Genomic DNA, 23,793 nt, shown 5'->3' with positions numbered 1-23,793 from the left:
CAGAGCAGCGGAGAACAGATGCAGCATCATATCAATGCTGCATCCACACAGTTGAGAATAATTTTTTTTTAACCCCCGTACTTCTCTTTTAAAGTCAATCTAAACTCAAAAAGTGAAGATATGCCATGTTATAGGAAACACTGAGAAATGTTAACTGTGCCTAATCAGTACCCTGAAAATTGTAACTTGTGAGTGTGAGTGTGTCTAGGCATTCCTGTGCCTCCAGCCTCATAGGAGTACTGTATATCTGTAGAGTGAGATCTAAGGACCTGCTGCCTCTGGCTGATAGTCTCCAGAGATTTGGAGTGAGATGTGGTGATATCAGTACTGTGCTGCTCACTGTTCTCCTTGCTGGAGGCTCTGACACAAGGAAGTAAAACACTGCCTTTATCAAGATGGCCACTCCAGATGGAGACGGAGTAAAAAACAAGATACGGTAACTCAGCAACTCATTAAATAACACTGTTCAACAAATTTTTATTTTTTGCCAGTTTTGGAAACAAAAGGATCCATTTCTTAATGAACTTCACATTCTGAGTTCAAATATAACAATGAAATTTGTCAATTGGCTCTAGTTTTTCTGTAAACTGAAAGTTTTCTACTATAGGCGTAATGACTACATAATGCACAATAATTATATAGATAGATGTCTTTCCACAAATATAAAGCAAGTGATATTGACTACATAACAAAGCCTAAATGGCATAATATATTGCATAGGATTACCAAGAAAAATTATAGCCATAAGCTAAGTTGAATCATTTTAATACTTAGGATTCTCACTAGTTTTGTCTTCAGTTTGTGTCGGTTTTGCTTCTCTTGGCTTTTCTCTTGTATTCGAGGAAAGGGCTATCTCTTACAACTGCAGCCAGCACTCACATTTCTCTGCAAAAGCCAACACTTGTAAATCGAAGTGCATATAGTTATGTGGCACCCAAAGTTGCTAGGATGGCTTAGAGTGGGTAAGGCATTGGAAAGAATGCCTCCATTCTCATTCAAGCTCACCTGCCTCATAGTTGTGATGTTTACTATAAGCATTGTAACAAGTCAACCAATGTCTTATTCTCTTGACACTTTCACATTGAAAACTGTTCATGAAAACATTTTCCATTTTCCTTTTAATCCTCATTTCAATTCATATACAGTATATTTAACCTCATCATTCAGCTACTAGTGGTCAGATCAGAAACATAAATCTACAGCTATAAAGTACCCACACTACACAGACACCATAAGGCCAAATATTCTGGAGCAGCCATTCTCAACTGGGATTCCATGGAACCATAGGGTTCCAACAGAGGTTGCTAGGGGTTCCCTGAGCTGTGGCTTTGACCTTCCATTTGACGGTGCCTGCATAGTTCCAGGATCATATACCCTTGGTAAAGTCAGCAGTATGACACCAATTATATTTTTTAGCTGTCTGTAAGGGTTGCATTATTACTATTGACCAGCAATGTAAGGGGCCATTGACTTCCAACTAATTGGTTTTAGTATGGGTTCCTTCGAGACCTAAAAATTGTTTAAGGGGTTCCTCTGGGATAAAGAGGTTGAGAAAGATTGTTCTAGAGAATGAACTGCTGCATTGGAATGAATATCCTCCTTTGCCATCCTTATTGTTCCTTGAGAAAAGGCTGGTGGCAGTGGTGTCTGCAGAGGGTATCAAATTCTGCAGACATGCATGTTTATGGCTCCTGTACAGAGCAATCCCTTGATGGCTGAAATTTCTGACCACCATTTTATGTATATGCTTTAGTTAAAAGGTACACACCAGAATAGTTCTACTACAAACAATCGTTATCTAAATGAACTATAGGAACAAGATAAAAGGAAAAAAATAAATGATGGGACATGCTCTAGAGGAGGTAAGGGATGTTTGGGGGTAATCTAGATAATACCTGGGCACACACTTTAAAACATTCACTAGTTCACCATCAGCCAATATCAATAGCAGCCATTCTCAACCATGGTTCCATGAAACCCTAGGGTTCTTTCAGAGCTTGCTAGAGCAGTGGCTGACTGACCTTCCATTTGATGGCGGCTGCATAGTTCTCAGGTCATTGCCAGTTGGCAGAACCAGCTGGAGGACACCAAAGATATTTTTTAGCTGTCTATAAGGGTGGCATTCTTGCCACCACCAGCCACCATATTAAGGGTTGTTTTTCCCACTGACCCCCAATGAATTGGTTTTAACAGGTGCTCCCTGAAATCTAAAAATTATTCCAAGAGTTCCTCTAAGTTACAAAGGTTGAGAAAGGCTAATCTATATTGAAACCTGTGCTATGACCAGCTGTATAATTTACCAGTGAAATAAATCATGCGGAGCTGGATTTCTTAACACTGATAACATTTTGTAGGAACATTGAGCTTGTTAACAAAAACACAAGGTCGATAGTATTTATTTTAAAAGCCGTCTTTAATTTTTTTTTATATTATACACACACGAAAGTGCAGCTGTGAGAAGTTGCTGGAGACCCCACCTGGCAAAGGAGGTAATTGTGTTTATAAAAAAAAATTCTTTATGGGTGAGCGAACGGATGGAAGGATTAAAAGTTTGGCAATTGCAAGCTCCGTTCTTACAGCTTATCCAAAAAATACAGAATAATGGCCAAATCAGACAATTTTAAATTTTTTTGTGTTCAAAGATTACTGATACATTTATACACTGAAAAGCCATAACACTATGAGCACCCATCTATTAGCGAGTAGGTTCCCCTTTTGCCACCAAAACAGTCCTGACCCATTGAGCTGTGAACTCCACTAGACCCCTGAAGGTATGTTGTGGTATCTGGCACCAAGCAATCAGTAGCAGATCCTTTAGGTCAAACCACAGACCGGGAACATCCCACAAGAGCTGCAGTTTTGGAGTTGATCTGACCCAGTTGTCTAGCCACTAAAATTTGGCCCTAGTCAAACGCACTCATATCCTTATACTTGCCCATGATTTACAAAGCTAGCTATAGGTTGGAAAGTCAATTTTTTTTCTAAAATAAAAAACAGGTTTATACTTACCTGCTCTGTGCAATGGTATTGAGCAGATCGGCCCCCTACCTCTTCTGGGGTCCCCTGCCAGCACTCTCGGCTCCTTTTCTGCTGTGTGACCCCATAGCAAGTCACTTGCTGTGGTGCACATGTGCGGGTGTGCTCCCAAGCTAGGTTTTGCGCATCCAGGGGCGGACTGACCATTTGAGCACTCGGGCACTGCCCGAGGGCCCGGGGTCAGTAGGGGGCCCCATAACATGCCCCTTGTACCTTTTATAGGCTTTTTTGGGTGTATTTTGAGTGTGGGCAAGGACACAGGGGCCCCATGATCCCCAATTGCCCGGGGGACCCCATGAGTTGTCAGTTCGCCCCTGTGCGCATCCATAGACGCACACAGAGTGGTTTGAAGCCGCCCCAGCTCTCTCCTCACAGGATTTGATTGACAGCAGCAGGAGCCAAAGGCCACCACTGCTCTCAATCTGTCCTGTGAGTGCAGGAAAAGAGAGCTTTTCTGCTGCAGTCAGACACAGCTCTGGATCGAGAGAGGGCTCAGGTAAGTATTTAGGCAGGGAGAAGAAAGGAACAAGCAGGGGGAAATTTTTTTACCTTGACTTTATAACCACTTTAAACATTACACTTAAAGGAAGCATGGTATAAAAGGGAGGTATTTTAATTAAATACCTTTAGAATTATGAAGAGGGTAATTAAAATTACAGTATAGCTAAGCCATGTGTTTTGCTTGCTTTGCAGAGAATAGGTAATGGAGAGTGAATCTCACAAGTGGGGACAAAATAATACAAATTAGGGATGCACTAACACTGGTATCGGTGCCAATACTGAGTATTTTCACGAGTACTCATGAAAATGCTCCCGATGCCAGAAACCGATATTTTGCCGCACAATTTGCGTCAATACAAATTGCACTGCAAAGATAAACACTCGATTTGAACAGGGATGCAATTCCTGTTCAAATCGCATATGGTTTCCCTACTGCTCCTGGGTGAACCCAGGCTTGTCATAGGAGCAGTGCGGGGAAAACTCCCTGCAGGCATCCCATGCTGAGCGGAGAGTGGACGTGTGGGCAGGGGTGTATTTAGGTTTTGTGCTACCCTAGGCAACACAAAAATCGGCGCCCCCCACAGAGAGAGCCTGATATTGACCAACAACACCCCTGCCTCCTACCCGAGAGAGTCTTCCACTACCACTACCCTCCATACACCAGCCACCATCCCTCATGGCGAGACAGAGAGACACTCATCTTCACAGCTCTGGACATCCCTGGGAACGAGAGTCGGGCTGTGCATACACCGTCATGAAACCCGCAGCCTCTCTTGGAACCCACCAGGTCTCCATGCCACGTGTGTCCCTTCTTCGTGCTGCTCCCCTGAAAAATGCTGCCCTAGGCAAATGCCTTGTTTGCCTTGTGGTAAATACAGCCCTGCATGTGGGGGTGTATACTGTGGAGGCAGATGCTCCATATTCTCAGCAGTGGGAGAGGAGAGAAAGCAGCAGGGATTTCGAATCTTTTTCAAACCTTTTCCCCCCTCTCCTTGCAAGGATGACAGTTTGGGTTAGAGGGCTTTTGATTGGTCAGCACCGTCATATTGATGGTTCTGACCAATCAGATGTTGTCTAGCCCCTACTGTCATCGGTGCAAGTAGATGAGATAAAGCCGTGGGGATTTCAAATCCCCAGACCTGTTAAGAAGCTTTCTCTCCTCTCCTTGCAGGGATGACAGTATGGGCTAGACAGCATCTGATTGGTTTGATTGGAAATAAAAAAAAAATGGTTGGAGTTGGGCTTTAAACTCCACCCCTTCCTATATGGACCTTTTCCTGGCAATCCTATCACCAGTCTTTGCATCATTACACATTGGGGTACTTTGCTAGAGGCAAATAAAATGTGATTTTGTATTTTTTGCAAAGTGAATTTTCACCTCACTCACTAAGCTCCAGAGCCACTCCACTTGCAGAATGCACTGTCTATTTGCCCTTAAAAAGCCTAGGTTCACATCTATGCAGGTTGCGGTTCATGCATTTTGCCGGCATGTTTTGTGGTGCATTTTTGAACTCGCATTTTTGGCTTTTTTTTGTTAATAAACAAGTATAAATGTTCTGTTCATGTAGTGGGACTTTACACTCTCTGGCACTCAAGTAGCGTCAAAGTTGCAGGAACCTTTATGTGACCAAAGTCGCATGTTAGAGTTAATGTCTAGGGTTAAGGTTAAGGTTAAATGTTAGGGTTAGAGTTTATACCCTAACAATTACCACCAACCCAAGCTTTATCTCTAACCCTAATCCTAACATTTAATCCTAACCCTAGCCCTTAACCCTAATCCTAGACCCTAACTCTAACATGCGACTTTGGTTACATAAAGATTCCTGCACTACTTTGACATGCCTTTGATGCTACTTGAGTGCCAGAGAGTGTAAAGTTACATGAAAGTGTCATTAAAGCCGCACTACATGAACAGAACTGTCATACGTTTCTATTAAAACACGACAAAAAGGCAACACTTGCGTTTTTGGTGCAGGCCTATTGAAGTATACACACAAAAAGCAATCTGCTGTGTGAATAAAGTCCCTGACCCTTCTCAAAAAATGCACAGATATGAATTAGATCCATAGGAAATCATGTTAAATGGACTGTAGAGCGTTTCTGCAAACTGGAAAACACATTGAAATCCGCATAAGTGTAAACCTAGGGTAATTCCACTGTGACTGCAAGGTGCCTTGGTGAGGGCCCCTCAGCAGGCGGGTCCACCATGCCCTGTACTCACAGTATGCTCTCGGTCTTCTGAGTTTAATGACAGAAGGGTGTCAATCTATCTGAAAGACTGGGGACTCTTAGTGGTAGAAAGGTATTACTGCAGGGACAACGCTGGATAGGAAGTGGGTATTGCAGCCAGGGCTATTCATTTTTTTTTTTTTAAGTGCCTGAAGTTGGGCTTTACGTAAAGAAATTAGGAGAAGGGGTGGTCTGAGTGTTGTCGATTTTTAAAACACTGGAAGACATTTGTGGAGAAACACATGGAAGAGAAGAGTTATGGCGGTTTCACACTGCCAAGCTGCAGTTTAGCTGTAGCACGGGCGCAGTGCAGTGCACTCGCAGTTTTTGTGTGGGTTACCCATGGTTTCCCATAAACTTCTATTAGATTGTGTATTTTTGGTGTGTTTTCTGAAAGTGTACTAAATATGCAGCACGCAGGACTTTCAGAAAACACACCAAAAACACACAATCTAATAGGAATCTATGGGAAACTGAGGATAAACTACATGAAACCGCGGGTACACTACGCAGCACTCGCGCCATGGCCCAACCGCTAAACAGCAGTGTGAAACCACACTTACAGAGAGAAGAAAAGCCCAAAACATACAGTTTAGAAATTAATCAAAATTTCAAAGCTCCTTTTCCTAACCTCTAATTAAGATTTCACCAGGTAGGATTAGCACTTCCCATGCCTGTGGAGTGACTGGTTATCATGACCTGCAGGTGTGCAACAAAATCTGAAGGAGCGAGGTGGTGCTTTGCCGCCTGGTTCCTTAATCGCCAGGTGGCATATTTAGCTGTGCCAAACATTTTTACTGTTCTAGAAGAGAAACTGTGTTTAAAATGCAAGAACATAGCAAAGGTGAAGAGATAACACATGTCTTAATATACAAAAAACATACAAAACATCTTGACCTTGCTTAGCTAATGAGCACCTGGAAACTAACAGTAATTATCAGACTCTAAGCATATAGAAATCTCAGACTACTGGTGATAAATGTAATTTACAAATGAAATACATTTTAATAGATTTTAAAGAAGAACATACAATTTTGTGATAAAAACACAAATTCATTTTTATATCTAGATCTCCATCCAACGCAACAAGCAACATTATTTACATCCTGCTTTTCCCCATCATTATCCAAATGGAAATTCCCATCTCAACACCCAGCAGGGAGCAATCTTCAGTGCCAAACTTGAGTCCAATGAGATCCACACATCACTAATGATTTGTTGTTTCTCCTAATGTAGGCAGGTGATGGCCTGCTTGTAACGTGGCCACAGAAGGCAGCTGGAGCACCCCCTACTAAGTTAAAGTATTGGCACACTGACCTTCCATGCATACCAGATTTTACTCTGTAGACTTCCCTCTCTCTCTTCTTCGATGCCAGGGTGTGGGCCAGTGATCAGACCCTCTGCCCACCCTCCTGGTTGTGTGGCTGTACCCTCTCACTCCCAGGGATATTAGGACACTGGCCCAATTCTCCGAGGGCTCGACAGCCAGGTGGCATCTCTGTAACTGTACTCTCCCACTCCATCTACTGCATTACCTGGAGAACTCACACAGAGGCCGCATGTAATAAAGAGTGCAGTATACAACAAACAAAAAGTAAAGGGAATTTTCTCAACAACTTTACTCACTCTCCTCCATGGAAGGATTTAAGAGGGTAACACTCTTACGTGGGACACATAGTTGGCCAACTCTAACCTACCTACACTAAGACCCTTGTTACATGCCAACGACAAATGCAAACTTCCCTCTATCTAAAGTACAGCACAACATGCTCAGACAGGTCCCCAGTGATAAGCCTGGGCCTAATAAATCAATACACTTTTTTGTGTGCATAGTATGCTTAAAGGCTGCAAAAATATAAATCCCACCAAACATCCTTCCCTAACAGTTACAAATGAAAAAAAAAATCTTAAAGATCTATTTCAGCCACCTAACTCCACTATTACGTGTCCTTTACCACCACCTCTTCTGAAAGCTGAGACAGTTTGTGCCTGCTGGCAACTGGACCACTTGTCATGATGATGGAGCCTTCTAAAGAGTGGCAGAACCCTGCTGATGGACAGTCAATAGCAAGTGTTCATACCACCCAGGCTTGGGCACTTAAAGAAGGAAGGGTCCCCAATCAGAATAAAACCAGCTCTAAATGTGTTTAGGGATATAGAGGACGTAACCCAGCACAGGTTTCAAGGACACTGCCAGTGATTCTGATGGTCTGAAAAGGTGTACTTAGGCAGGCCATAGAGAAAGCAAATTTCTTTCTTGCAAAGACAGTGTTGACAGGGGAATCCCTTCCGAGGAGCTAATGTGTCCCTGACGGGAGAACACAGCAGTGGTTATTGCAAGTGGCTTTAACAGCCACTAGCAATAATTGTATGTAAAATCTGGCAGGCTGGTTGTACCCAAGTTGATGGATCAATTTGGGTACATTTAGCCTGCCCATACATGGTTCGAATCACAGCCGGTTCCTGTTGAACCAGCCGTCGAATCTCAGCCGTCTATGGCTGACTTAATTCCGCAACTAGTGACAAAAAGCTAAGATGCCACGATTAAGTTTTACATTGAATCATGCTGAAAGAAAAAAAAACTTAAAAGAAAAAAAAAAGATATTGAGGGTGCCCCAAGGGGCTTTTTAAATTGACTTTTTTAGGACTGGGTGGTACTGGTAGTGCCAACCACAGCACATATTTCAGCAGAATTATCAGGAATTGTCTAAAATTTGAGCTGTTTATAGGAGTCTTTAAAGACACTAAATAGAGAGAAAAACTCACCAACAGAGACACAGAGAGTGATAAAAAACCGAGAAACTAATGTTCCCCCTTTCTATTCATTCATTTTTTTAAGTATTTTAAGAATAAGATTTTCATTAAATTTCCATAAGAAACGTACAGGCTTGTATTAAAATTAAGTTAAATCCAGAAATGTTAACAAGAACAAAGACTTCTCTCCATCAAGTCTCACAGCAAGAAAAGCAAAACAACTAGTGACTTCCCAGAGACTAAGAACATCTTTGGAGATTGCCTGGAGTTGATTCTAAACCACATCTTACACAAAAGAGAAAAAATACAGCAATAAGGTCCTAAAAAAGTATGTTGCAGAGGTCGCTTTCTGAGGAAGGTCCATAAGCCTGGAGTGAGTTGTGCCAAGGATACAATAATGGGGACAGATATGTATCAGTTGGATATAAGACCTAATGCAGACACAGAGAAAGGAATTAACAGAGGGGAGATAAGAAGGAGAAGAAGGAAGATGGGGTGAGGGGTGTTAATGTGGGTGGGTCTGGCTCAAACTGAGATCTTAGAGATGGCTCAATTAGAAGAAGATGGTTTGAGGGAGAGTCTGAAAAGAATATCCAGATACACTTCTATTCATTAGTTTTATAAAGTATCCTAGATTGTAAGCTCCAAGGAGCAGGGCCCTCGAACCCCTCGTGTATTGTACTGTACTGTCTCGTGTATTGTCTCCCATTATAATGTACAGCGCTGAGCAAACTGTTGGCGCTATATAAATACTGTATAATAATAATAATAATATTGGATATAAGGAGTGCTGGGTCATCATTTGCTATGATTGGTTATGGAGCTATTTTATAAACACCTTTAGGGTACTCTCTAGCATACAGGATACTGGATTCCTAGAAAAGTGTGATTGCAAAGGTATACAAAGATACTGTAGAACTGTAGTACAGATCAAGTTAATTTATTGTGAAAGCCAGTTAGAGAAAACAGCTCAAGAGCTTTTGGGGTTTCAAGGGGCTCACTTCATATGTTTTTTAGCCTTGATACAGAGGGTTCAATGGAACCACCCTCAAACGCATTTGCCTGTTTTTCCTAATTGAATATACCAATAAATAAAGCTTGAACTGGACACTATCTATACCCACCTTTCTCAACCTTTACCCTAGAGGAACCCTTGAAATAATTTTCAGCTCCCAGGGAACCACTGCTACAAATGATATCCACAGATCATGGTATGACAACTATTATCAATAATAACCATGAAGTGAAACAAAAGATGGTAATGGCCCAAAAAAATGCACATAAACCATGAAAATCATAGTTTAGCCTTACACTAGTGGTCAGTACAGAAGTGGCCCCTTAAATTGGATATCAGTGTTAAATTGCCCTCTTTACACTGATGGTCAGTGTAAATGGGAGATTAATATCCACTTCTGCTCAATGTTCAAGGAAAACTCTGGAACCTCTGAAGAAACAGCTGAAATAATTAAAGGTGTCTTAGGGGTCCCTCTTCATATGTTTTTTAGCCCTGATGAATGGGGGCCTCTTGGAACCCTCTTATATATGCTGGCTGTTTTCTTAATTGGATGAAACAATGAAAAAAATTTGATCTGGACATGATCTACACCAGCCTTTCTCAACCTTTTTACCCTAGAAAAACCCTTGAAATAATTTTCAGCTCTTCTGGAACCCCTGCTAAACATTACATATACAGTTGATGGTACATTAGCTCTATATGACAAAATAATTTTCAATATTAACCATGAAATAAAACAAACAATAGTTTTGGCTTGAAAATAAACATGAAGAATGAGAATATTGTAGTGTCCCTTTACACTTGTGGCCAGTAGAGAAGTCCTTACATTGCTGGTCATTGTAGAAGAAACTCCTTACATTAGATGTCAGAGTAAAATTGCCCCTTTACACTGATGGTCAGTATAGGTGGAAGATTAATATCCACAATTGCTCAATGTCCAAGGAACCCATAGCAACCCCTGGAGGAACCCTAGGGTTCCCCAGAACCCCGGTTGAGACATTTTGATCTACACAGCTAGCACTCTCTTCTTATCTCTGAGTTCTCTTCTTATCTCAAAGTTCTAGTTTTGGATATAATAAATCAGCGTTGGAACCTATAAAAAAATAAAAACTGAAAAGAGGTTCAAAAGCTCATTCACTATATCCAAAAGTAGAATAAAAATGTTTTGACTGGAGTTCTGCTTTAATTCATATTCATACTATTTGTATCTATTTTAGGCTGATCTCATTTGTATGTTCAAATAAAAAATAATGAAAACCATACCTTCACTTTGAATTACAAAGATCATTAAACAGCTATTCCTCCAGTATTCCTCCAGTGTTTTTCCTGAATTTTATGTTACAGTTATCTGTTAAATCTGACAAACTTTGCATATGGCTGTGGCTTCCCAGCTTTTGTGCACACACTTATTTTGCTGCCTGTGCTACATACAATGTAGTATTTTGATAATAGCTTATGTTCCACATCAATGCCAAACATGTGCATGTGGGTAGTATTTTCATAAATGGGGACAAACAAAAAACACTCATGTGCAATTGCCAAATGAAAGCGGAAGGGAAACGTCTTTTTAAGAGCGTAATTGTCTTGAGACGACGCACTGCGAGGTATTACAAAGAGTTACAAGCATGTAAACACACAGGAGAATAGAACTTCCACTACAGCTGCAGAAAGGCGACTCGGGATTGGAGGAGCTATGACATTTTACAGCTTCATGGAAACATCCAGAGTTTTTCTGCCGAATGCACACATCTCTCGAGAGGGCTCTGCATTGAGCCTGTTGGCCTTGACATTAAGCCAAAAACAATTGAAAGACTAAAAAGGACAACAAATCTGTTTTTTTTCCACAGACGTTTTTTTATCCTCTTCCTATGAGTTTATTCTCACAGAACCTCTCTGAACATGTTAATTTACAGCTATTGTGTAGCAAGCAAAGACCTTGCAGTAGCACCAGTTTTATACTCTGTATTAACATTTTCTATTTAAGACTGCAGAAGCTGCTGCAGTCAACTCTTGGGCAAGGAATCGACAAGCATACACCATAAGCTGAAGCCTTTGCCTGGTAGCAGGGCAAATATGAGGCTCCACTACCTAGGCTGATTCCTGGGGTAGCAAATTTCCACAGGGTGGCATGTTGTCCTCTGTTTTAAAGGTGAACCTATGCTGAGAGAAATATGTAGACTGCCATTGCTAACCTCACCATCTAAGAAAGCTTGCCGCGTAGTTATTGTGCAGAACCGAAAGCTTCAACACTTGAACCACTGACCCTTCATAAATTTGCAGATTAGGTGGTAAGACTCTATTTCGACTTTTTGACTCATTGCTTGCTCAGGGTCAACGACTCAGAAGTACTGAAGCCAGAGACAAATAACTAGCATTTTCAGAAGGTCAGAAATGACAAGATTAATATTTATCTTAATATAGATTTCCTAGAGGTTTATCCATTTACATAGAAGTTTTGCCTACATTTTGCTCTGGTCTGCTCATCCTAAAAAAGCCATTGCTTTTCAATGGGCTCTACAGGCTAAATGGTGTCTGTATAGTATACCTTATACTTGGAACTAATTGGCTATTAAAGGTGGATTGTTCCCAAAGCACTATGTGTTGTAGAGACCAGATCTTGGGGACCATGGAGCTCATAAAACAGTTGAAGGAATTCCTAATGATCTCTAGCAGAAGAGTATGAGTAAAAGTGGAGACATCTTTTAGCCCAGCCTTTCTCAACCTTTTCAATACGGAGGAACCTTTTAAATAACTTCTGGTCTCAGGGAACCCCTACTAAAACTTACTATATCTACAACTCATGATACATTAGTGTGATGGTCATTGTGAAGAATTACTCCCTTACAAATAGCTAAAAAGATCAATGGTGTCAGTGGGAATTTATATGAGAGACAGAAATTGCTCATTGCTCAAAGAACCCCTAGCAACCTCTGGGGGAACTTAGGGTTCCATGGAAGCCTGGTTGAGAAAACCAGTTTTAGCCTAACTGGCTCAAGCTTCAGCCCATTCCTCTCCAAGTCTGAGGGCTGCTGAGTATGGAATGGCAGGAAGCTGATACCAAGGCACGTTCAGGTATTTATTTTAGATCTTTGTGGGTTAAGCACCAATATTCCAAGATGCTGCTTGAAACACTGAAAGGAGAGACAAAAACTTTCTTACTCTCTGCAGAACCCTGAACAGATACTCAAGTAAACAACTTTGTGAAGCAGCCCTAAGGCCTATATGACAAACTAACAATTATGTCACTGGCAGAGGGCAAATAAACCATTGACTATCTATTTTCATTGAGGTGTCTACATTGTTTAGGAATATGCAACTCCATGATTTCTTTGCTTTCTCTGTGTGGGTTGCGACCAGCGGCAGAATTAGTAGCGAGGGCAAAAATAACCCCACTCACCTGTTTCCAGCAAGGGGGCAGTCGCTCGATGATAAGAGACACTCTACAGTGTTTAGGCAAGTAAGGGAACAACACCTCTTTGGTATGGCCAGTTAGAGAGCAACTCAATGGAAGCAGATTAGTGGTTTTTTTGCCTCTTCTAGTGGGTTGCCACCAACAGCAGGAGTACTAACATGTCATAGGACTAGCTTTCCAGCTTCCTAACCAAACATTTGTCAACATTTTAAAATGAGTGACACTAAGATTGTGAATCACTGCCAAACATACATAATCCAAGGTTCACAAGACCATAGACGTCAATAGTTCCCATTCTGCTGTGTATCCTGAAACAGCATTTAAAACACTCATTTATTTAATCAATTCTACAAGGTCAGATACACCCAGAACTGATATTTTGGGTGGATACTTCTGATTTAAAATACCATCTAAGCATTTTGCATTTCTCAAAAATTCCAGTGGTGAATAAACCAAGTGTTGTCCATAGGGCTTGTTTATAAAATCTGGAAAAAACAAGTACCTCCCACAAGTGAACAAACTGCTCACACTAATCTATCCAGTTTCATGTTCTTTTCACTGAAAAAATGAAATAAGTAATCTGATTTGCCACTATAGGCCACTTCTTGAAAAAATTATGATCTCCATTACTTTTTATAAATTCTTATAACTTAACCCCCTCCCACAAAGCCCTAAGGTTGGGGTACTTATGCTGCATATCAATTATAAGTTAATTGTACATTAGGGAGGATCAGACAATCCGATACATCCCCATGGCTTAGACCAGCCTGTTGGATGCAATGGAGCAGAGAATTTAAGAGACATAAGAAATCATCATGAGATTCCAACTGGCAACGGTCACGAAAAACTAATCGGACTGGTTTTAAGCGGACTGACCCTTTAACTTAAAAATCCCACTGAGAAGGAAAATATTACAAGAGAACCCTATGATAAGTTAGCACTCTAGATTTTGGGATTGGTGTATTGAAAAACCCTATGGTATGCTGTCACTCTTGATGTTGGGATTGGTGTGGTTAAAGCAGGGAGTATGTCATTAGGGTCAGCAGATGGGCAACCTCCATCTTTGACATTTTGGTGTACAATGAAAACTGAGCTTAAACTACAGGGAAGTAGAAGTCTTTCTGTGCACATGGGAATTTCACGAAGCCACCATAAAACACCCTTTCTCAGACTCAACCCCTGAACATTTCTAGAAAATGTTACATTTTCCACATGGATTTTCCAATATCTCCACCCGAGTAGGGCAAATCACATTTTTATTGAAAGTACTGTATATCAAAACTTTAAAGTCTTTGGCCAAATACCGTATAATCACACAAAAAAACTAACATAAAAAACTAAAAATGCCATCCTATCTTAGTTTCCCATACAATAGAGTTCAAACATGCATCAATGAATATCTGCAATCCCAATAATTGACTCATATGAATAGCAAAATTGGCCCTCCAAAATTGGACCTGGGACAGTTTTGGTATCCATGAGTCTAATGCTCTCATTACCCTCCCTAGCGGTATGATTATTTCAGATTTTTGGTGCTGAAAGCGGTACCATTTTTTTGCATTGAAATATGTAGTTTTTTTATTGTAGGCTGTAATATTTAGGAATAACTCACTGAAATCTGTCTGAACAAGAGTCTATTAAACATCCCGGGTATGATAAAATTTGAAACACAAAATCATCAATTATAATTTAATAAATAATCATAAAAAATAATAATATAATAATAATACATTTAATTCAATAATATAATCAAACCAAAAACACTGAAATTTGAAATATAGCGCCAAGTTCGCACATCACTGAGCAAAGTCGCAAAATCGTTTTCAGTGTCTGATGACGAATTTCTCCACGAATCATTAGCACTCAATTCTGCAAGTGGTTCTGATTTACTATCGCTGTTCTCTAGCTGATCTAAACACGCTTTTGACCTAAAGAGACACTTTTTGGATGCCATGGACATTTCTCAGTTTCCAGGCAGAAAGAACAGTAAAAATGCAGGCAGGGCGCAGGACAAAGCACTCGGGACAAAATGTATGTGAAATGGTTTGAAACAGCAATGTTTTACTATGTAAAATTTGTTTTGAAAAAAATGACTTTTTTTTTAAATTTTCAAATTTCCTGCCGCCGGCGGCGCCCGTACATCCCGACGTCACAGGGACCGGAACACGGAAGCTGGATGCCAGCATCGGCTGGAGGAGATGGCCGGGGACGCTGCAGGGGACACATCGCGGGAGCGAAGGACAAGGTAAGCTCTGCAGGGACTCCCTATGCAGCGCCGCATGGTAAGCCCGAGTGTAGCTCGGAGTTACCGCTTTTGGTACTGACATTTTACCCCGAGCTACACTCGGGAATACCGCCAGGGAGGTTAAAACACATAGGCATGGAAGCAATAGTCCTCAAGTAAGCTGTTAAATGGTGGGTACTTGAGAGATGACAGATCACCTGGTGTACCCTTCTGTATGACCATCCGTATTTTGCATCTCCCACTTTATCAAGGCTCTGATATGGACATGTTACTGGTAACGCCTGTTGAATGCAATAATGTAATAATACGAGGTGTAAAGTCCAGAGGGGGACAAATCGATACACCACTTAGACAGACCAGAATTGGTCATTCCTTGAGCTCTACTGTAGAATTCACAAAGCCATTTTGTTCAAACCTCTCTCATACCAGTGAGTTGATTGATACCAGCAAAGCAGCAATGACTGGGCCCACGCATAGGCCTAGTCATAGAAAAGGGTTCAAAACTAAAAATGGCAAGTTAAGATTAAGTTCATGCAGCTAATTGAATATCCATTCTTACACTGGGGAGGATAAATCCGAGAATCTAATACATTTACCTGGCTTACACTGGCCACAACAATTGGATGGAACTGAAAGGAGCTTTCCAATAGACATAAGAAAAACTCCTGTGTTTCAAACTGGCATTGGTCATGCAAAATTCAAATGACAGTTTAAGTGGACTGACCTTTTAACTTAATAATCAGATGTAAAATTAAAAGACTTCAGTAGAGCTGACAGGACTTGGTGCTTTAAGCCCTATGTTAAGTCAACACTCTTGATTTTTGGTAAAATAAGGGGGGAAGTTAGGTCGGTTATCAGGGTCTGTAAGTGGGCACCCTCCTTCGACATTTTGTTGATGAAGAAAATTTAGCCTAATTTAGAGGGAAGTGGTCATTTTTCTGTCCAAATAGACAAATTCTCAAAATATTTTTTTCTGTGTGGTCCTAGTCATTGGAGAAGCTTTGAACCCAAAGAGAGCCAGATATGACTGAGCTCATGTGGGAATCTGAATATCCATTCTCACATTATTTCTGTTATTGAGCGGGCTCACCATTGAAAGAGTTATTATCCCTCCTTTTTAACCCCTTCTCGCCAGCGCCTCCTGGCCCTTTAAGAGTTTCAGGAGCCGGGAGGCGGGGTTTAGGGTCATGTCACGGCAGTCACATGACCGAGAAAGGTCCCAATCGAAAGAGGAGATCGGGACCTTTCCGTGAGTACCGGACATGTGTGCTGGGAGCGCGCAAGGCGCGCGCTCTTGGCACATATGTCCTTTTTTAATAGTACGCAAATGTGCGGCCGCTCGGTGTCTAGGCCCAGACCCTGGGAGGCCACACATTTGTGTTCGGCCGGCGTGAAGAGGTTAACCTTACTAAGGTATCAGCATTCACATGAAGTTTAACAGTTCTTTGTACAAGGTACTTTGATTCTTTTACTTAATTAGATTGTCTCAAGGGTCTCCAGGATCTACTTAAAGCTAAACTAATACTGTCTAACTACAAGTGTCATATGTATTCTTCCTTGAATCTTGATGAGCTTTGTGTATTTCTTCCAGATCTGTGCAGTAATCCAGTGGGAGACTTTCCCTCTGTGGAGCTTCCTGTAATAAAGACCGCTCACTGCTGCTCTCTCGCCTTCTGCAGGGTGACTGGTCTTGTCTCCGCCCCCTCTTGTAGTTTTCTGCTTGTAACCTGCAGTAGGTGAAACTGCTGGGCCCCTCCTACAGCTCTGTTAGGCCCCTCCCCACTGCTTTTCTCTCTGCACAGGCTATGTACAGAACAGTGATGATGTCACAGCTACTTTTATAAGGTAGCATTTGCGTTTGTAATGGCATTTGGTGAATTTCCTGTCCCCAGAGTTCATGGATGGAAGATAGAATCCAATTAGCTACTTTGAACAACATCAGCAGTTCTTTCCCCGGACACGGCATAGTTCACTCATCTTACCTGATGGCAGCCCTGTATATCTGAGTCTCTGGAGTAGCACGGGTATGAGCTTCGCTCTGATTTACCTGTAAAAAACAACACAAAAATCAGATTAAACTTCACTCTAAGGCTTCATGCGCATGTGTTTTTATAAGCTCCTAGAAGCTGCTATCTGCATTTTTTTTTCTGCTTCCAGAAGTTAAAGTGTGTTATCCCATGTGCCCATGCACACTATTTTAAGCTAGTAGCGTTTTTCAAGCTTCAGCGTTTAGAAGCAGAAAAAAAATGATTTTGTAGAGCTTTTGGAAGCATTTTTTACGGCAGGAAAGAATGCTAAACGCTACTAAAACAGCTTTTTCTCTAGCTTTTTTCCCCCGTATATGTACAGTAAAATCGCTAATAAAACACTAATGCTTCCAAACCCTACTAAATGCTACAAAAATGCTACTAAAAATGCTATTACCAGCGTTTTTTTATCCAGCGTTTCTGAGCTTAAAAAAAAACACTAGTGTGCATGGAACCTACACATTCTTGGTAGCAGTCATTGGGGTTTATTTACTAAGTCCTCATGCACACTGGATGTTTTTACAGCGGCTGTTTTTGGCTTTTGACATTTTTTTCTACAGCCAGTACACTCCCCAGCATGTTATCCTATATGTCCATGCACACATAGACTGTAATTAACGTTTTTTTGGCAGGTGTGATTTTTGGTTGAAAAAAAAACAGAGACTAAAGTGTTTCAAGAGGAGTTTTTTAGCTGTAAAAACGCTCTAACGCTGAAAAACGCAGCAAAATGCGGTAAAACGCTGCAAACCGGCGTTTTTTTTTGGGGGGGGTCAAAAACGCTAAAAACCACAAATGGAAAAAAACGCAGGAAAACGCTGCAAACCGGCGTTTCTTGGACTTTAATTCACCCAAAAAAAAATTTTTTGGTAAAAAAACAATACAAAAGAAAAACGTGGAAAAACGTGGGAAAATGCAGCTAAACGTGGCAAAACGTTAAAAAAGCTAAAAAACGAACGTTACTTTACACAGCTAAAGTTACCAGCATTATCAAAATGTCCAGTGTGCACGAGCCCTGGTTCACACTGATGCGGTGCGGAATTCGCAGCGTTTTTAGTGCGAATTCTGCACCGCATCAAATCGCACCCTGTTCATACAACACCTGACATCAGTCCGCAAAACGCGGTGTGATGTGCAGAATCGGATCGCATAGGTGTGAATACCTATACGATCCGATTCTACTGCGGACCAAAAAAGGGTCCTGCATGTTTTTGGTACGGGTGCACTGCAAATAGAGCCATACAAAATGTATGGCTCTGATCGCACTGCATACAAATCGCATGTAACATGTACAGGAATGAAGTGCGGTTCCTGTGCGAATCACATGGGATGCACCGCATGTATGTGAACCCAGGCTCAAGCTAGTTCACTCAGAATCTGGTGCAGCTGTACATGGCAGCCAATCAGCTTCTAACCTTAGATTGTACAGTTACGCTTTAGCAATAAAACCTGGAAGCTGATTGGTTTCTATGCAGAGCTGCACCAGATTCTCAGTGAACCAGCTTTAGAAAAAAAAAATCCCATTTGGTTCAAAGAAGTCACTGCTTTTAACGCATCATTACTGCTATAACTTCATTTTTACTTGCACAAGCAGCATGATTGAACACCACCTGGCAACAAGTCATGTAAGTGGTCACAAGCTCTAAGGCGGAATGCCAAGCAGACATAAAAGGCACAAATTAATGCAGCTCTGTATTCATTAATACATTTCATGTTTGCTCTCCCTTTTGCTACCAGAAACGTTTTTGCATTTTTTGCAAAAGATTAAGGGTCCATGCACACTATGCTGGGAAAATATAGTGTTTTTTTAGTAGCATATCAGTAGCTCTATAATAGTGTTCAGAATCGTTTAGGAGTATTAGGGTTTTATTAGACACCAAATCATTTTGATTCCCTGGGATGACTGCCAGATATGGTGCCGAACATCGATCGGTCAATTCACAAAATGTGGAAGAACAAGCGGCCACTGAATCGTGCCCCATAATTGGTCTTGGCAGGAGGAATAGTGCGCTATCGGTAGTGTCAGTGAGAGGAATAGTTCCCTAATAATGGTGTCAATGGGAGGAATGGTGCCCCATTTATGGTGTCAATGGAAGTAATCGTGCTCCAGCATTGGTCTTAGCAGGAGGAATAATGCTCTATCGGTAGTGTCAGTGGGAGGAATAGTGCCCCATTAATGGTGTCAATGGGAGGAATGGTGCCCCATTAATGGTGTCAATGGAAGTAATCGTGCCCCATCATTGGTCTTAGCAGGAGGAATAGTGCTCTATCGGTAGTATCAGTGGGAGGAATAGTGCCCCATTAATGGTGTCAATGGGAGGAATGGTGCCCCATTAATGGTGTCAATGGAAGGAATCGAGCCCCATCATTGGTCTTAGCAGGAGGAATAATGCTCTATCGGTAGTGTCAGTGGGAGGAATAGTGCCCCATTAATGGTGTCAATGGAAGTAATCGTGCCCCATCATTGGTCTTAGCAGGAGGAATAGTGCTCTATCGGTAGTGTCAGTGGGAGGAATAGTGCCCCATTAATGGTGTCAATGGGAGGAATGGTGCCTCATCATTGGTGTCAGTCGGAGGAATAGTGTCTCATCATTGGTGTCAATGGAAGGAATAGTGCCCCATCATTGGTGTCAGTCGGAGGAATAGTGTCCCATCATTGGTATCAGTGGGAGGAATAGTGCCCCATCATTGGTGTCAATGGGAGGAATGGTGCCTCATCATTGGTGTCAGTCGGAGGAATAGTGTCCCAAGGGCCGGATAGAGGCAATCAAAGGGCTGCATCTGGTCCCTGGGCTACAGTTTGAAGACCACTGTGATAGTTCTAAATTTTTTCTGTTACAAGATATTAGCACCACTGTTTAAGAAATGCAAAATTAAAAAAAAAAAATTTTGATTCCCTGGGATGACTGCCAGATATGGTGCTGAACATCGATGGGTCAATTCACAAAATGTGGAAGAACAAGCGGCCACTGATGATGTCAGCTTTGAAGATGGTGTTGTGGTTTTACAAAAGGAGGTACAAAGTAATATCAGGAACTTAAAAGAGCATATTGGATGAGACAAGCTGTAATGATTTAAATGTGTTTAGATGACCATATGACGGCGCTATATAAGTACCTGTAATAAATAAATATTATTTTCTTTCATTAGATAGGAGGGAGGGAGGTCCGCTTTAACCAGTGGTATGTAGTTCCCACAGCATACCAATGTATGAAATGAATGCTCCACAGCTTTCACACCCCCTATCCTGTTCTCGACAATCAGCATCTACACATGACATGGCGATTGGTTAAGGTGTTGGTGCTACATGTGTGGATAGTAATGCTGGAGTATCTTCCTGACACTCATTTAGAACTAAAGAAGTGGCTTGGATAAGCTACAAAACATCTTCAACATTACAGAACTCCGGTTGAATGTGACTACTAATACTAGATACACCATGACCTGGATAAATGGGAACCTTCAGATATGCTACAATACCAGTTTTCACCAGCAGGTGGCAATGCATACATTAAAAAAGTCAAAAGCTGCACACAGAGGGGAACAACTACTGTATGTTGCTTCCCCCAACTGCCCCAACCAAAATAATGGTTTTGTTTCATGTAATTTGCCAGGTTTTAAAACAACACATCATCATCATGTGCATCTTCCCCACCCCACTTCTAGGATCTGCCCACCAGTTGAAGGGTTTTTCCACTTTTTATCATTACGTGTTATACTGTACATCATTGAAGACAAATTCCACCTTATAAGGTTGAATATAATATAATGATAAAAGATAAGAAATATTGTTTGTAAACAATGTAACAGTGCAAGAACTCAACCTTGCAAAATTCAGTAGGCTGGACTTTACATGTAGCTCTGAAAAAAAACATGAATTTCAATAAAATGTGTCAAATAAAATATATTTTTCAAACTAAAATAAATCCAAAAGGATGTTAATCCATAAAACAGCCACAGACATCTATGAACCTACATCAACGCGTTTCACAGCCAGAGTCTGCTTCCTCAGGATTTGGAATAAAGTTCTGGCTACTTCCATTAAATGTGATGATAGCCACAAAATCTATATGGATTCTGTATATGTCCCCTTTAAGACTGCCAAACACATACGTGAAGTAGCACATACGTGTCGCTGGGTGGCCAATGTTTCTGTGCTGAAAACGCGCTCTCAGCTCAGAGACCGAGCTGTGAAAGACAGCTCTTGGTCCCTGGTAATGATAGGTAGCTGGTGGGACTGGCTGCCAATAATGTAACCACTGTGGCAGCCAATCACAGTCGATCTTTCCCACCCCTGGGATTCATAAGTTTTAAAGGGAAGCCGAGGTGGGCAGGAAGGGGTTAACTACTTGTGGACCGCCCACTGCCTTTTTACTGTGGCAGGGCTGCCCCGCTGCGCTGCATCATGTACATGTAAGTGATCCAGCATTTCTGGGTAGGGGGCGCACATGCCCGCCACCCTGTCTGTGCTGTGATTCACTACAGCACAAGTAAGTTAGTAGGTCCCTGCATATGATTTGGGTCCGGGACCTGCTGATTGGCTGAGCGAATCACAGCACAGGCCCTGTGTTTACTGACAGCACAGGACGGTACATGGAGCAGCAATGTGGCTGTTTCTTTGTCACTGTGAAGCAAGGAGAAAACACAGCCATATCTATTAGTAAAAGCAGCACACATTACACATTGTTAGGGACACAGTAAAGCCGGCCATACATGGGTCAATTTTCAAAACAATTTTTTTATTGGAAAATATGACCTAAGAATAATCGGCCGATTTTCGCAGTTAGTAGGGCAATGGCACCGGCTGATTTTCGTGGTTCCTCCCCATTTCATTTATTGGGCATGCTGGAAAATTCATGAAAAATGGCCGATTTTCGAAATCATTGGTGGTACCATCTGATTACAGAACGAACGATGTTTTCGAATTTTGGTCGAAAAATCGTTCAGAATTTGACCCATGTATGGCCTGCTTTAACCTTTGATTGGTGCTAGATGTTAACCCCTTCCCAGCCAGTGTCAGTACAGTGACCATGTATAGTATTATCAGTGATCTCTGTATTCATGTAACTGGCGATGTCACTGTCAGCTAATCAGTTCCCAACCAGTGCCAGTTAGTGTCACATTGCCCGCTGCACTATCACAGTTCCACTCAGGGGCGGACTGACCATTTGGAAACTCGGGCACTGCCCGAGGGCCCGGGGTCAGTAGGGGGCCCCATGAGATGCCCCTGCTACTTTTTTCATAGGCTTTTTTGAGTTTGGGCAAGGACACTGGGGCCCCATGATCCCCTATTGCCCGGGGGCCCCATGAGTTGTCAATCCACCCCTGGTTCCACTATAACACCCTGGTCAAATCAAGCCGGACTTTCAAAGTCGGATGACCTGCCGATTTCAGGAGCGATTTACAAGACATCTGACACATATGTCTATGCAAATCGCATGAAAAGTAGTACGGAGTGCGGAGCCGCACTGATTTGACAGCTTTAATTGTGGACAATAGGGTGCGACTTGGCATATGATTTGCAAATCTCATAGCATGCAAATAACAAGCTAAGTCGCACCCAGTCTGAATGGGATTTATTTATTTTAGGTACTTATATTGCGGCATCAATTTACACAGCACTTTACATATATATTGTACATTCGCATCAGTCCCTAACCCTCAAGGGGCGTACAATCTAAGGTCCCTAACTCACATTCATACATACACATACTATGGACAATTTAGACAGGAGCCAATTAACCTACCAACATGTCTTTGGAGTGTGGGAGGAAACTGGAGTACCCGGAGGAAACCCACGCAGGCACAGGGAGAACATGCAAACTCCAGGCAGGTGGTGCCGTGGTTGGGATTCGAACCAACGACCCAAGGAATGAGATGTGAGTTGCTGATCACTGTCAAAGACGTAGCAGAATTTTGGCCTAAATTTACGAAGAACTTAGATTTTTTTTTTTAATTTTTTATTGGATATGTTTTACAGCAGAAAGAAAATATCTTTCCTTTTTTTTATTCAACATTTTCAGTCTTTTTTCGTTTATATAATAAAAAAATTAAAAAAACAGTGGTGATTAAACACCACCAAAAGAAAGCTCTATTTGTGTGAAAAGACTATATAAATTTCATTTGGGTACAGCGTTGCATGACCGTGCAGTTGCCGGTTAAAGCAGTGCAGTGCTGAATAGAAAAAAAATGGCCTGGTCATAAAAAGGGTAAAATCTTCCAGAGCTCAAGTGGTTAAACTGAACACACACATAATGATAAAGAATCGATCGATCATAGATTGATTATCATCATTTCCATAAAAATCAATCAATTAAAATCAATTATTCCGCACATCAAGGGGAAAGACTTCTGTGCAACTGAATTTTCAGCTACGGCTGACTGCGCCTTTTCAAAGCAAATGGTAGATTCCTGATCGATAAATCTTTTGACAAATCTGGTTCACGCTGATGGGGAGCATGGGGTAGAAGAGCTTTCAGGGATTTGGAGCATAGGGTAGAAAAGCTTTCAGGGACCTGGAGCATGGGGTAGAAGAGCTTTCAGGGACCTGGAGCATGGAGTAGAAGAGCTTTCAGGG

The 23,793-nt window shown here is 41.6% G+C and overlaps 1 protein-coding gene across 12 annotated transcripts in view; it reads right to left on the bottom strand.

Annotated features, from left to right (window-relative positions):
* Positions 1 to 23,793, bottom strand: part of TCF4 (transcription factor 4) — a 701,501-nt gene that overhangs the window by 333,458 nt on the left and 344,250 nt on the right. For all 12 annotated transcript variants that reach the window (XM_089690079.1, XM_089690075.1, XM_089690078.1 and 9 more), the window contains one exon: positions 17,175 to 17,239. In XM_089690079.1, the coding sequence (XP_089546205.1) occupies positions 17,175 to 17,239 (65 nt within the window). The remainder of the gene's footprint in view (positions 1 to 17,174; positions 17,240 to 23,793) is intronic.

The sequence above is a fragment of the Staurois parvus genome, unplaced genomic scaffold (assembly GCF_062004578.1).
Source record: "Staurois parvus isolate SC_StPar_1 unplaced genomic scaffold, SC_StPar_1.0 ptg000513l, whole genome shotgun sequence".
Lineage (NCBI taxonomy): Eukaryota > Metazoa > Chordata > Amphibia > Anura > Ranidae > Staurois > Staurois parvus.
Note: the sequence above shows the minus strand (reverse complement) of the source record. Positions and strands in the feature narration are given on the sequence as shown.